The sequence below is a fragment of the Siphateles boraxobius genome, unplaced genomic scaffold, assembly GCF_051911475.1.
Source record: "Siphateles boraxobius isolate OS27281-9 unplaced genomic scaffold, OSU_SipBor_1 15, whole genome shotgun sequence".
Taxonomy (NCBI): Eukaryota; Metazoa; Chordata; class Actinopteri; order Cypriniformes; family Leuciscidae; genus Siphateles; species Siphateles boraxobius.
The window spans coordinates 4,508,096-4,522,487 of NW_027508755.1; the positions used below are offsets into that span (position 1 = coordinate 4,508,096).

Sequence of the window (14,392 nt, forward strand, 5' to 3'; positions counted from 1 at the left end):
GAGTGCAGGAAGACTGGAGCTGCTGTGATAATAGAGTTGAAGGATAATAGAGTTGAAGTATTATAGAGTTGAAAGATTATAGAGTTGAAGTTCATTACATTGAGTACAGGAAGACTGGAGCTGCTGTGATAATAGAGTTGAAGGATAATAGAGTTGAAGTATTATAGAGTTGAAGTTCATTACATTGAGTGCAGGAAGACTGGAGCTGCTGTGATTATAGAGTTGAAGGATAATAGAGTTGAAGTTCATTACATTGAGTGCAGGAGGACTTGATCTGCTGTGATAATAGAGTTGAAGGATAATAGAGTTGAAGTTCATCACGGTGAGTGCAGGAGGACTGGAGCTGCTGTGATAATAGAATTGAAGGATAATAGAGTTGAAGTTCATCACGGTGAGTGCAGGAGGACTGGAGCTGCTGTGATAATAGAGTTGAAGGATTATAGAGTTGAAGTTCATCACGTTGAGTATATATGTGTGTATATATATATATATATATATATACACATATACATTACAAATAATAACTATACACATATGTACATGTATACCTAAATACACATATACACATATATACACACATTACAATTATGACACACATATCCACACACATTATGTACACATATAACACCTGCTCGAGAGTATGAGCTTTATAACGTGCCAACACACTCTTCAGACGGCTCCTGGTCTAGGTGTGTGTGTGTGTGTTGGGTCAGGGGAACTGGCTCTGGCTCTCGGCCCACGGCAGATTTTCCGTGTGGTTACCCAATCTGAAGGCTGGTAAGGGGAGAGAGACCGCGGGGGCATTTCATGGTGCCAGGAGAGCGCGGGCACAGACACACTTAATGTAAAAGTAATGCCAGGTAAAAGGAGGTCATTAAAGCCATTAGTAAATGTGAAGCCCTCAGAATCTGATCTGTGAAGTCAAATCCATCTCTCAGCGCCGCGTCTTAATACTGTCTTCAGGACAATCTGACTGGGACACTTCTTAATCTACCTAAACGAGAATAGCAGTCCCACCAACTCAAATAACAAACCTTTTTACCGAATAACGATTGCCACAAACAAAAACAGCCACAAACAAACTTTTTAAAATAGTACTTATTAGGCTACTAAATACTATTTACAATTTTGCAAGGATATACTTAAGTGTGAATTGTGTATTATTTACAATTAAATGAATTATTTTCTTGTTTAAATTCATATTAAATGTAATTAGTTGAAATTAAGTTTTTTGATTAAATTATAGGACTTAGGTAAATCTTTATATGTAATTATTATCATGATTATTTATATTGTCTTTGAAATTTGGTTAAAGTTTAACGTTAAAAGCATTTTTGATAAACTAAAATATATTTTAATGTCATTTTCTTTTTATTTAAACGTGTGTCATGTATGTACACTGTCAAAAATTATATGATCGATTAGTCATGACAACATATGTTTTTACATTACTTTAACTCATCAAAATAAGTTCAGCAATTTTCAAGTTTTCAAGTTATACAAGATTCAACTCATTTAATATAATTCCAGTCAGTTTAATGTAATTTCACTATAAATGATTTAAACATCCAAGTTGATTGTACTTAAAAAAAATATATATACGGTGTATTTAAATATATTTTGTATGAAATTCTACTGTAAAACATGATTTTTGGTTTAACATAAAAAAGTAAGTTACCTGGTTGCCTTAAAATGTTGAGTTCATTGAAATGAAAAATTTGAGTTAATACAATGAAGGAGATTGGTTTAATAAATAGAAACTCGAAATATAATGTTATCTGGGTCACATTTGTAATAATGAAGTTGCAATTTAGTACATTTTAAATATAATATCAAATAACACTACAGTTTAAATTAAAATCATGTACATTATATGTGATTTATTACTTTAGTCAACATATAAGTGTACTTCTTTAAAGCATGATAAAAGATTATTGAAACATAACATTTAACATTTTTACAAAAGCACTTTTTAAAAGTTTACTTATGTGTGTTGAGTCATGAAACAGTTCACAATACTCTTTAAGTGGCCTTTTTTCATCATATTATCTGCAAGTACAGTGTTTTTTTTTATATGTTTAAGATTTTAAGTAGCTACACCACAAGTGCACATTAATACAATGAAGTATTACAGTGTGTGTCTCTGAGTTGTCCAGTAGGTGACAGCATGTGACCTATGTGTCTGATCTGTCTGCATGTTGACCTCTCACCCCTGACCTCTGCATCCCTCAGGTCAGAAGCATTGCTGTCAGTCACACCTTTAAAATCGAGAAGGCCCAGCGAGATCTGGGCTTCGTTCCTGAGAAGTTCAGCCTGACGGACTCGGTGGACCAGTACCTGCGGAGCCGCCCGGGACGTCCAGCCGCCTCGTTCCCCAACACACGGCTCCTGTTCCCGCTGCTCCTGATGCTCCTGATCGGACTCTTCTCACTCCTGATCTGCTGGGAATAATGCTCACTTCTTAGGGAAACGCCTCGTAGGGTTTGAACTAGGCCTGGGCGATACAGAGAATTGAAAATTGCACTGTAAAAAAAATTCTGTTAAATTTAGGTTAAAAAACTGGAAGTTGTGGTAGCCAGAAATGTACTGTATACGGTAATACGGTAGCAACATTTTAGGATTTACATTCTTAAGTTAAATTTACAGTTAAAAAAAAACCTATTTCGTAATTATAATTTTTTTAAATTACACTGTAAAAAAATTCAGTTAAATTTACGGTTAAAAAAACTGGCAGCTGTGGTTGCCAGAAATTTGCCTTATGGTTATACGGTATTAACATTTTAGGATTTACATAAGTTAAATAAATAAAAAACGTATTTCATTATCTGACATAATGCTAATTTACCGATCTATTGAAATACTAGTATCTGTTTTCACTGTTTAACATACTTTTACCGTTAAAATGTTGCAGCATTGTGAATATCACACAAAAACTATCATCAAACTAGTTTAAATGTTTCTTTGTATTGTGACTTACATTGAGAGCATTAAAAGAGAAGTAATTTTCGTGAATCAGTTTAGTCACTAAGAAATCAGAATTGACAATCTTTGGGTTTTTTTAATGGAATATTGCAGTATTTATTATGCACATCATCATCATTTTTTGTTTAAATTCATGTTTCCTCATAATCTTTAATCAAAGTAACTTCCCCTCCTTTTTGCAGCGCCATCTCTTCTCTTCTCTTCTCTTCTCTCTCACATGAGATCCACCAATAGTAAACCACAACCTTCCCACCATCCAATCAAATCCTCACGGACAAAATCAAGCCCCGCCCTACATTTGTTCTTTTTTTTATTAACAAGAAAGAAGAGTTTGTCACAAATACATGTGTTCTTGTTGCAGAAGCCGTTTCACTCAGATTTACGTCACGGGGAAGAAAAGACTTGCGCAACTGTAGTTTCATGCTGGCTTTGTACCGTCCACTTCAATGAACCAAATCAAAAACGAACAATTTGCTGCATTACTTTAAAAAAAAGATGCATAATTACTTCTGTTTATTACTGCAAATTGTTATATTGGTGCATACAAGTTAAACTTATCAAATATAACTTAAAAACAAGGTGGAAAACATGGACTGATTATTTTAAACTAAATGTTAACTTACTGTGATAAATATTTTAAAGCAATGGCTGCTTGCTTCATATTATGTTGAGATATCTATTGTCAAATGCCTTAAGAATATTGATTTTTATTTATTTATTTTTAGCTAAATTGCTCAGCCCCAATTTGAACCTGCAACTTTTTGTGGTTAAAGATCTGATCTGATCTGATCTGAGCCGCATTTCTCAAAAGCATCGTAAGCCTAAGTAGATTGTAGAACAATTGGCAGCAATGGTCTCTACGAGGAACTGAGGCTTACGAGGCTTTTGAGAAATGCAGCTCAGATCTTTAACCACAATCCTACACCACCTGAGAAACAAATATCACTGTGTTGTTGTAAATTGGATATGATCTATATTTATAGATTTGAGGGTGATTCAGGGTTTGAGATATAAACTTGGGAACTATATCTCTCTTTGACTGTGACTAGGACAAACAAATTGCAAGTAAATGTTTTAAAATGATGCTAGTTAGTATTTAGACCAGGATTAATGTATTTATTGTTTTTTCAAATATAATATTAGTAAGTCTGCAGCCTATATTCTCATTATTTTGGAATAGGTGAGACTGTCAGTGTGATCTTGACAGGCAGCGTTTTTTTTTTTGATTGTGATGTTGAAAAGTTATATCACCCAGTTTATTTTACACCTAATGGATACGAGTATTTGCTCACGGTCTTCCAGAGAATGAAGTGTATTTATAGTTGCACTTCCTAAATGTGTGCATTACAAAAGTAATGTTTTTATTTCAGCATATACTATATCTTTGTATACATTCAAATGACTTAAGAACATATAGTTACAGTATATTTTGTTCAGATGACCCAGGATAAAGGCCTTTTGTCTCTACCTCAGCAAAGAAGGTCAAAGAAGGTATATAAACACATTTTTGAAAGTAAAGTTTGAAAGAAATATATTAAGACAGACAGAACAATGCTAGACAGACACCCATATACTGACCCGTGTTTCTTCTGTCATTTCATAACTTATCTTCGTTTCTAGTATGACTCGATGAACTGTTATGGTGTGTCTGGGAATGTAACATTTTTGCATTTTAGGCATTTATAAGCAATAAATGTATGCCATGCGTGGCATTCATGAATGCCAATGAAATGTTTTATATTCTGAAGCTGTGCTTGTAATGGTTTAATGTAGACTTATGTACTCTTTTGATTTTGCTTTGTACTTCACTTGACAGTCCCACAGATGTTGTCTTTAGGACTTAACATGTTGTTTTTCCATATGTTGTACGTCATGTAAACTACAACTGTGACATTAGACAAGTGTTCAGCGTTTTTGTAAAGAATAAACTGTGCTGTGAATCTTCTTGCTATTAAAATATTGCATTATCTTATGATATCTCGAGGTTAACAGAAAAGCATCTCATTCATATTCCCAAATACACCACAAGTGGGCGCCACAAGTTACAACATAACCCTTAATGGGCTTTACATGTGAGGATTTTTGTGTTCTAATGGAAAATATTTCTACAAGAAGACATTAAAATAAGGTAATATTGTTATGCTGGATTGGTCATGATTAAATAAAACCAGAACATCCATAATTGGTTCATTCATACAGTTTTATTTAGGCTACTGGATAGTTTGTAACCCAAGTAAAATGTTAGTCATGCCATTATACATACACGAGCACAGATATTCAAAAGGCATTGGTCTAGTCTATTGCATTTTCAGCACCAGTGATAATCAGATTGTGCAATTCTTAAAGCATGTCAAATTTTATAATCTGCAGTTGATAACAGCAATAAATAATGTAAAAAACTAAAGCTTTTTACTTAAGACAATGAACTCTGATTCCAGATTTACGCATTTCTGCTGAAACAATCATCAACTCAGGACGGAATAGGTAACAGATTCAATTTACATTCTCTTAACAAATATAAACAATTTTCATCATGTGGTTATCACAAATTGATTGTTTTATCTGCAAGTAATTGTTATAAAATTATTTACAGACAAGATATTTGGTCTGCATTTAAGATTAAATCATGTCATTGCACTTTTTTTTTTTTACATTTCCAGGAACACTGCTAAAGTCAAACTCATTATTTTTCTCTCATTATATTTCTGCTGCACATTACCTCTGATCATGAGCACTGTAGACTTCTAACACAACGCTGAACAACAAGCATATAATAATTCTGCAAAAGTTTGGCTGCCGTTTGAAAGCAAGAGACTTTTGTAGCTGCAATACAGTAGCACCATTTTCCTAAACACTGAAATGAAGCAATGAGATCAGAAATGCAAAACACCACAATATATTTTTGTCTCCCTCGTGAAAATATTCAAATATTTTTCTTTGTCATCAACGAACATTGGTCTGCTTATGAAGACATCAGTCGTATCTTTTCTTTTTCTCGGTCTGTCTGTCACTTTCCAAGACATCTACGCAATACATTGATCCAAAAAAGCCAAAGCCTGCTAATACTGTCATCTCCAACTCAAGGCATTCAACAGCTTCAAAATGTTACAAAACGAACATGGTTGATCCTGATTAAGTGTTAAGTAGCACATGGTTTGCGTTTTGAAATACAACAGTTATTAAACACATAAGCCGGTAATAATTAGGTATTGTTAGACCAACTGTTAAACCACACTGACCAGAAAACTACTTGCATCATAAAACATATACTTTGTGCTGGTTTAACATTTAGGTAACTCAGTCAAAGCATCGGTTCAATAGCCTTCAGTCCTCGAAACTAAAGACCTTCAAACATTTTCATCTCCATCAAGACATCGGTAACATTCAAATGTTGACCTAAACCCACAAGCGAGATCAAATTGAAAAACAGAACGGATACCAAACAAAAAAATAAATAAAATCTCTGAACTACAGTAATGAACGAAAACATTTAAATAAAAATAGAAATAAAACAAAACAAAATCAAAACTGACCGTAGGCCTGTCTAAAGTGCATAGTTTCACAGTGGTGTTTAAATCAACGTCAAAACAAAGTGCTTGAACTTGAGCGAGACATTGCCAAACATTTAACTACGATTTGCGCTAAACAAACTATAGCCTACAAACAAATTCATGTGAGAATTTCAAGCATATTGTTTACATATACATGAGCTAATCCTAACAATTTTGCCTGCACATCGAACCATTGAGGTAAACTCTTAACCAGACGTTTTATAAAAGCAGCAAACTGTATTGCTCAAGAAATCATTACAGTAACGTCGCTGAAATCACATGCAGCATTTTCTTTAAAAAAAGAACAAAAAAAAAAGAATATTGCTTGTGACATTTCTAGACACTTGAAGTATATGGCTACATATGAACTCCTTAAATCATTTTTTTAAATGTTTTTTTTTTTTAAGTTTATCAGATGAATCTCATGACATTTGGGCCATATTTCAATTTACAATAATTATTAATAGAGTCTGGAGTGAAACTTCTCATTCTCGTTTTGAGAGGTTCACCCTAACATGCATGTCATTTGCATTAAGTTTGTTCATTATCAGTGTTAGTTGTTAGTAATAATAATTTAGTCTAGCCTCTAAACATCGGACGTTTAAGTCTTTAAGTCTTACACAGACGTGGTTCTACGAATTCAAGAGGTGCTGGCAAACCCAAAAGCACAGATTCACTCGGTATGGCTGTATCGCAGAGGTCCAACACTGGTCTCAAATCACGGGAATAAGACTTGAGATGAACGTACAAAAAGCCTGCATTCTAGCATTGCAGGTTGTGGACGGTTCGGTGTTGTATATTGTGTATAGGCACAGGTGTTATAGTGCAATCGACACATACACACAAAGACTATTAAATCTGTCAGGAAGTGCAAGATCGCTACACTGAAGATGTATAATACCGCCAGCTCTGCTCGGGCCTGTTCTCACTCAGGTCCTCTTTGGTTTTCTGAATGCAGGTGAAGATCTCTTTAAAGAGGGCCTTGTATTCTGGCTGATGGAGCTCGTCGTCCCTGGTCTCGGTCGCGGTGTTAGCCTGACTCTTGCGGCGTTGTAGCGCGTGGGCCGTGGGCGTCTGCACGGCCTTGTGGCTCAGGCTGTCGGCCCCCTGCTGGCAGCGGCGGAGCAGCTCCTCGTACTTCACCTGAAGCGCGCTGTACTGCGCGTCCACCTCGTTGAGCAGCGAGATCCCGCGCTGCTTCACCGCCTGGGCCCGGCGGATGCACGTGCGCTCGTGTCCGCGCCGGATATCCTCGGCTCGAGCGCCTCGGACGAAGCTCTCGCTGCTGCAGCGACGCCTCCCCTGAGGAAGCTCCAGGCCTTCGTCCTCCTCTGGCTCCACCCTCGTCCTCTCGTCCCCGCCGAAGAACACGTTATCGGGGAGCAGCGAGTCCGCCAGCCTAGCGCCGGCCGACTCCGAGCGCCACAGCTGCCGCAGCTCCTCCACCTCGGCCTCCAGCTCGGCCTGCTGGCGGCGCGCTCCCTCCAGCGCACTCAGACGCTCCTCCAGCGCCCCGTTCTCCTGCACCGTCAGCGCCGCCTCGCGCTCCGCCTCCACCCGCCGGGCTCGCTCCGCCGCCAGTTGCAGCTTGAGGTTGTGGAGGGTGTGCTGAAGGGTGGAGGTCTCCTCCGCCTCCGCGCGTCTGTTGTCCAGCGCAGGCCAGGACTTCTCCTCTTCATGCAGGCTCTCGGAGCTCAAGCACCTAGAAGACAACAGGATCTTGAGTCTCCTGCTTTTCAACATCAACCATTTCTTCATGAGTTGTTTTTTGTAGCTCACCTACAATTAGTTTACATGCATCCAAGGTCAAAAAAATTAATTAATTTTGTCATATTATACATTGTATGCATTTCTCATACAATTCATCATACATCTACTCTGCTCTGATTGGTCAGATGGCCCAGTCTGTTGTGATTGGTCTACTCTGCTCTGATTGGTCTACTCTGCTCTGATTGGTCAGATGGCCCAGTCTGTTGTGATTGGTCGATTCTGCTTTGATTGGTCAGATGGCCCAGTCTGTTGTGATTGGTCTACTCTGCTCTGATTGGTCAGATGGCCCAGTCTGTTGTGATTGGTCTACTCTGCTCTGATTGGTCAGATGGCCCAGTCTGTTGTGATTGGCCACCACTTGATACACAGTGACATGAACACAACACTGGTGTCGGTCTTGCCATATCAATTCCAGCACTCATTATTTTGAAGAGATGCAAAGTGGATTTGCAGCGCCGAAAACGCTGTCGTCAACACAAACCAAACTCTTCCAGTCTCAGCTACAACTACAGTGTTTGAAGGTCATTGTTTGCAGGCAGCCAGTGAAGACCATAGGCTGGTATTATGCAAACTTGTTATAAGCTTATGTAGGTTTGTGCAGAAAGTGAGAAACTACTAACGACTTGTTTGAGCAGTTCAGAATCGATACTATCACTGGGCCTGTTACACACAGTTTTCTTCTAGGTCTATATTAGCCTCTCCTGCTGAGTTGGATTAGATCAGGGATTACTGGATTATGGTAGAAGGGCCGGGTCAGATTATGATGTCTGGCTTTCGAGGCCCTTAAGATGTCCAGTCAGCACGTACTAACGCTACAGGTGGGCTGAGTAGACATATCAGAGAGGTCATCCACGAGCTGGACATCACAGAGAAACGTCTACTTCGATTAGTCCTACAAGGGTCCAGCGGCTCTGGTAGAATTACAATGTTAAAGTCTCCATTAAAGAGGTTTGATGAACACAAATTACTTTACAGATTGGATGTATTGCCTACTAAAACAAGACGTTTGGACTGGGCTTGTCCTTTAATTAGCCATAAGTTTGTTAAAGCCGGGCAAAACCCAACTTGACATCTTGTACCATGAATGAACACACTTTTAATTAATTTAAGGAGGATTTCTCACCATTCTCAACTCAAAGCTAACATATACTCTACTTTTTTCCTCTACTGTACATGCAATATCTTTAATAACAATACACCCAAAGAGGACTTTCCACTGACATGTTGAGACATGAATGCATGGCTGTTTTCGTGATGTTGATGAGAATGATAAGGGTTTGTTGGCGTCATTTGGCCCCAGACTCACTTGTCTTGCTGCAGATCATAGATTTCTTTCAGACATGAAATGCTTTGGGCACCAAGGCTGCGGCGCACACCTGCGAGGTCTCGCTTGGACTGGGACATCTTCAGTTCGTCCACCTGCTTCTGAAGGCCCTCCATGTGACTCTGCAACCCATCTATGGTCTCAGTTAGACTGCGGATAAAGAGCAATAGTCCCGTTAAGAGAGGCCACATCTCAGGGAGACCTGGACTCGGACTCGTGCTCACCTCTCGATCCGGTGTTGGGAAGTACGGTTCTCCAGCACCAGCCTCTGGTTGCTTTTCTCCAGGTCTCGTGCCGCTAAATCCAGCTGCTCATAAACTTTGGCGTGCTGGTCGTTCATCTGCCTCAGGAGATCCACCTGCTTGGTCAGGTACTGCAAGAGGCAATACAGACACAAGCCTTCAAATATTTGCTCATCAGACAGATCAATGTGCACTTACACACAATAGACACTCTCTAGAGCTGGGAAATATTTTGAATATTCACAATTATATAGCTAGTAATATTTTGAATATATTCACAATTATAGCTGATAATATACAATTTAGCAACTTTTTATTTGGCAATAAAGTTTCCCATAGACTAGTCTCATGGTCTTGTCTCGTGAGAGCAGAAACACTAACATTTTAATAGTGCCCCCTAGTTATATTTTATACTAGCCCTAGTTTTTTTTCTTTTCAGAAATTTCTGAAATAATCTAATAATTAAAATAATTATAAACTATTGCATTACATGATTCCAGATGTTCGGTTCTTCAAAAGAAACAAGAGATGGTAAATTTAAATTATTAATTTGTTTGTGGTTTTAGCTTATTTTAATGCTTGTTTCGTGTTCTTTTAATTAATTGTAAGTTATCTTGATGCCCCCTTATAGAAGTTTGCTTTGCCCCCTGACTCTATTCCAATGTTTTCTCCAATCAATATCGGAAGCTTCAGTTTTTAGATATTTCCCAGTCTAAAGGTTGACCAGAAATGTTTGTTGCTGCTTAGAGGAACAGGAACACACTACATTTTTACATTTGGGCTCCCATCTTGGACATTTATCATCACCCCTGAAAGTATACAATAGACTTCATCATTTAGAGTAAGCCAATGCTTAAAGGTGCTCTGCAACAAAACTCACAAGTTACAATGACATTTCACAACCAAATGCACTAGTGTCTGTGCAAACGTTTCCCTGCTCTTTCGTAAATGTTTCACTACATGAGACGGAAGAGTAACTTCATGTTGCAATTAACAACTTCTCACTGCATTGTTTCTGAGAAGTCCATATTTGGCTAGAGAGACAACCTTTATAAAGCCAGGATCAAGTAAACATCAACTAATCAGCAGCTACTTTCCATTAGGCCAAACTTTCTGTTAGACACGAATGCTGATGAAGTCTGCTTGAGATGTAATACTGCATACTGTTTAAGTAGTACATCAAAGGATCCAGTGCATTATGCAACAATAAACATTCATTGGCTACATTTTTGTCACACAACTTCATCACTTGGCATGTGAAAGTTATCATGTCCAGTTATTATCTTGGAAAAAAATTCAATTAAGTGCATTTAGCACTTCTGAATGTGGTAGTCCGATCAAATAATCGAACTAGTCAATTGATGAGATGATGATTGTAATTATTTTGAGTTTATTTGTAACAATGGAAACCATAGAAGGTTCAATCAAGTGTATTTACTGCACATTTTGTGCAAACATGATGGTCATCGTATTCTGAGGATACTATGCAGGCTCTATATACACTACAAATCATTAAAAAAAATAATAGTATGCCATTCCACACACTAGAAATCCAATTGCATAAGACCGTATTGCCATGCCAGGCCATTAGCCAAATGACACCACAAATCTCACGATTGGGGTCATGCTAGACACAGATACGGTGTCAGAAATAGCAGAAGTCCCGCTGCACGATGTCCTCAGAGTGAGGAGGAGGAAAGAGGATCAAACAGGAAATCTCCCGTCGTTTACGCATTTCCATAAAGTGAAAGACTAGCTGAGTTCACACGAGTACAGAGAAAGTGTTATCAAACAAATGTATGCCTTTTTATTGGAGACAAACAATTTGCCTGTGGATGTTTCAAGATTTCAGGGGAAAAAAATTTATTTGAAAAATTGTGTTCTTAGCTCAAGTAACTGGCCCCCAAGTTTTCCACCATTTTAGGGGCCATTTACACAACATTATTACTTTATTAAAGTCCCCCTTTAGTCAATAATTCTATCCCTTAAAACTCATCTTTGATCACCAAAATGACATACTTCATGCCTTAAAATAGCTTGAATGTAATTCCACACCCTTGCCTCATTTAGTATGGGCGGTTCTATGAATATGCAAATGAACCCCGCCTCAAATCACTCAGCTCAGAGATCTACTCGTTGACGATCACACGTTGATCTGATTGGTTACAAGGTAGTTTGTGACGTCAGAAACAGAAACGTGTTTATGAGACTGTCTTTGGACTGCCGTTTTAAGGAGAAAATACTCAGCAATGGTGTTGACTTATAAATTTGTTCTTGGTTTATCATAAGCCATATTAAAAAAACCACATACACATTAACAACAATAAAAGCTTGATTTTCACCACAGGGGGACTTCAAAAATGGAAAACTTCATGCGGTTTGGCTGTTCATTTACACTACAACAGCGTTTTGGGGGCCTGAAAATGCAAACTTGTGAAAATGGGATTCAAAGTGCAAGTTTTTGAAAATATATACTGTTATTGTCTGCATTAAGGGTTCAGTCTATAGCCACATAGTGTTTCTTTACAAAGTGACATCGCCAACTACTGGCTGGGCATGAATACAGCTTTTAATCGTTTTCTAAGATCCGTGTGAACGCAGATCGGTTTGACAACTTTGTCATTTTTACATGAAAAACAGATCCATTTTTAGTAGCCTACATCTTTATTGAGTAAATGTACCCTAAATCAGCTTCAGTAGTTCATTTCAACAATCCAACTAGGTGACAAATATGCCATGTAGTCTTTCAATTAATATGAGAACAGAAAAAACTGAATGCATAATTATTCATAAGGTCACAATGCAGGACAGCTCTACAACCTACACAACACAAATGACATTTCAAATCCAGAGAACACCATCCATACACACTCTGTGCCATAGAGGAAGAGTTAAAGAGAAGTGGTGTATTTTGTGAGAGCCGTCACCTCGATCTCCTGCAGCTGCTCGTGATTGGTGGAGTACATCTGCTGTAGGCCCTGCTCCAGCTCATGGTTCCTGTCCAGCAAAGTCTTGCCGAGCTCAGCGGCCAAATGGAGATCTGTCCCGAACACAGACGGAGAAGACAGTAAACATCGAGTGTAGACGTAGTGGGTGTTATCCAGCCAAACCCAGCGGTAGGAATGAACAACCAGACGCCCAAACAGAGCTGTCCAGATCAACAATAAGACTTTCTACAACAGCATCACTTTTTAGGGATAATAGCAGTCACAATAGCAGTCCTCAAATTAGTAGTTTGACTGGTAGTGCATGAGGCAATGCCAGACATGGGTTTGGTTGCTCCCCAGGAAACACACACACATATGCTACTAAAATGTGTCCCTTACATATGAAAGTTGCTCTGGACATTCCATCTGCCAAATGCAAAACCAACAGTAAAACACTAAATTGAGAGTGAAATAAGAAAATGTACTGATAATAAACTATAATGGACATGAAATTGCAGCCAGATTTTGAGGAATTTTATATTTTGTATGCACTTATTAGGAAACAAACATGCAGACAAAACACCATCACTCTTAAAAATAAAGGTTCTTTATTGACGGTTCCACAAAGAACCTTTAACATTCCATGGAACCTTTTCAATTCACAAAAGGTTCTTTATAATGGAAAACAGTTTTTTAGAATATAAAATGTTCTTCACACTAAGAACTTTTTTTTTTTGTTAAATGAAGCCAAAATGGTGTGTATAGTACACAAATACACATTTCAATCCATGTTACATTTGAAACTGTATTTTTTGGGGGAAAAATTCTCCAGTTTCCACTTCACAGGTTTTTGATTACCAACTAGGTAATATTCAATACACTGTGACATGATGACTATACTAAAACCAAACATCTTGAAGTTTAAAATGTCTCATATGTATCCTCATCGGCTGATGACGTCCGGAGTGCGCATTTAAAGGGGTTTTTTATATGGGCGTGACCTTCAGATAGACAGCTTAAACACTATCATCACTAACACGATCACCTTTATCATTCATTTCACTCAAGATTAACAAGATAATATATCTCCTGACCTTCGAGAAAGTCAAATCATATCCCAGTTGATGCCCTTATCCATGTATTTCTAATGTGTTACAATCAGGCTGTATAAATGAATGGCAATGTTTGTAATTAAATGACTTTTTATGAAAAGCACAGGTATCTAACATCTTTTTGACATACTATATATATGCGCATTGTTAGTAAATGAGTCTTACCATGCTCCAGATCCTTCCTGCTATACCACATATCATCCTCATTACGATCAAAGTCCTCCTCTACTATCACGTCCGTCAGCATCTCGACAGCAAACAAAGCTTCGCCGATTGGAAGCGCACGTTTAATTTCTTCTCCTGTTTATTTTAAGTCATCAGCGCCCTTTGTCTGATGGATAGACGCCGGTGAGCCGGGCTTTCGAGGCTTTCAAGGCTTCAATCCCTAGCGGTGTGAACCGGTGTTTACAGCAACGTGGCAGAGTCAGACTTCAACTGGAGTGAAGAGAAGACGCGAGGATAACAACAAGAACGGATCTTCACG

At 38.2% G+C, this 14,392-nt stretch overlaps 2 protein-coding genes across 4 annotated transcripts in view; one reads left to right on the forward strand and one right to left on the reverse strand.

Annotated features, from left to right (window-relative positions):
• The window catches only part of sdr42e2 (short chain dehydrogenase/reductase family 42E, member 2), a 31,534-nt gene extending 26,575 nt beyond the window's left edge, over positions 1 to 4,959 (forward strand). For all 3 annotated transcript variants that reach the window (XM_077230724.1, XM_077230725.1, XM_077230726.1), the window contains one exon: positions 2,233 to 4,959. In XM_077230724.1, the coding sequence (XP_077086839.1) occupies positions 2,233 to 2,451 (219 nt within the window). In that variant the 3' untranslated portion in view covers positions 2,452 to 4,959. The remainder of the gene's footprint in view (positions 1 to 2,232) is intronic.
• A 205-nt stretch (positions 4,960 to 5,164) lies between these two features.
• On the reverse strand, positions 5,165 to 14,356 carry cdr2a (cerebellar degeneration-related protein 2a). The gene is made up of 5 exons (XM_077230736.1): positions 14,074 to 14,356; positions 12,797 to 12,909; positions 9,852 to 10,000; positions 9,610 to 9,777; positions 5,165 to 8,235 (listed from the first exon to the last, which is right to left on the reverse strand). Exons 1-5 carry the CDS (start codon positions 14,153 to 14,155, stop codon positions 7,413 to 7,415), a joined length of 1,335 nt encoding a protein of 444 aa, XP_077086851.1. The 5' UTR covers positions 14,156 to 14,356; the 3' UTR covers positions 5,165 to 7,412.
• Positions 14,357 to 14,392: the final 36 nt, after the last annotated feature.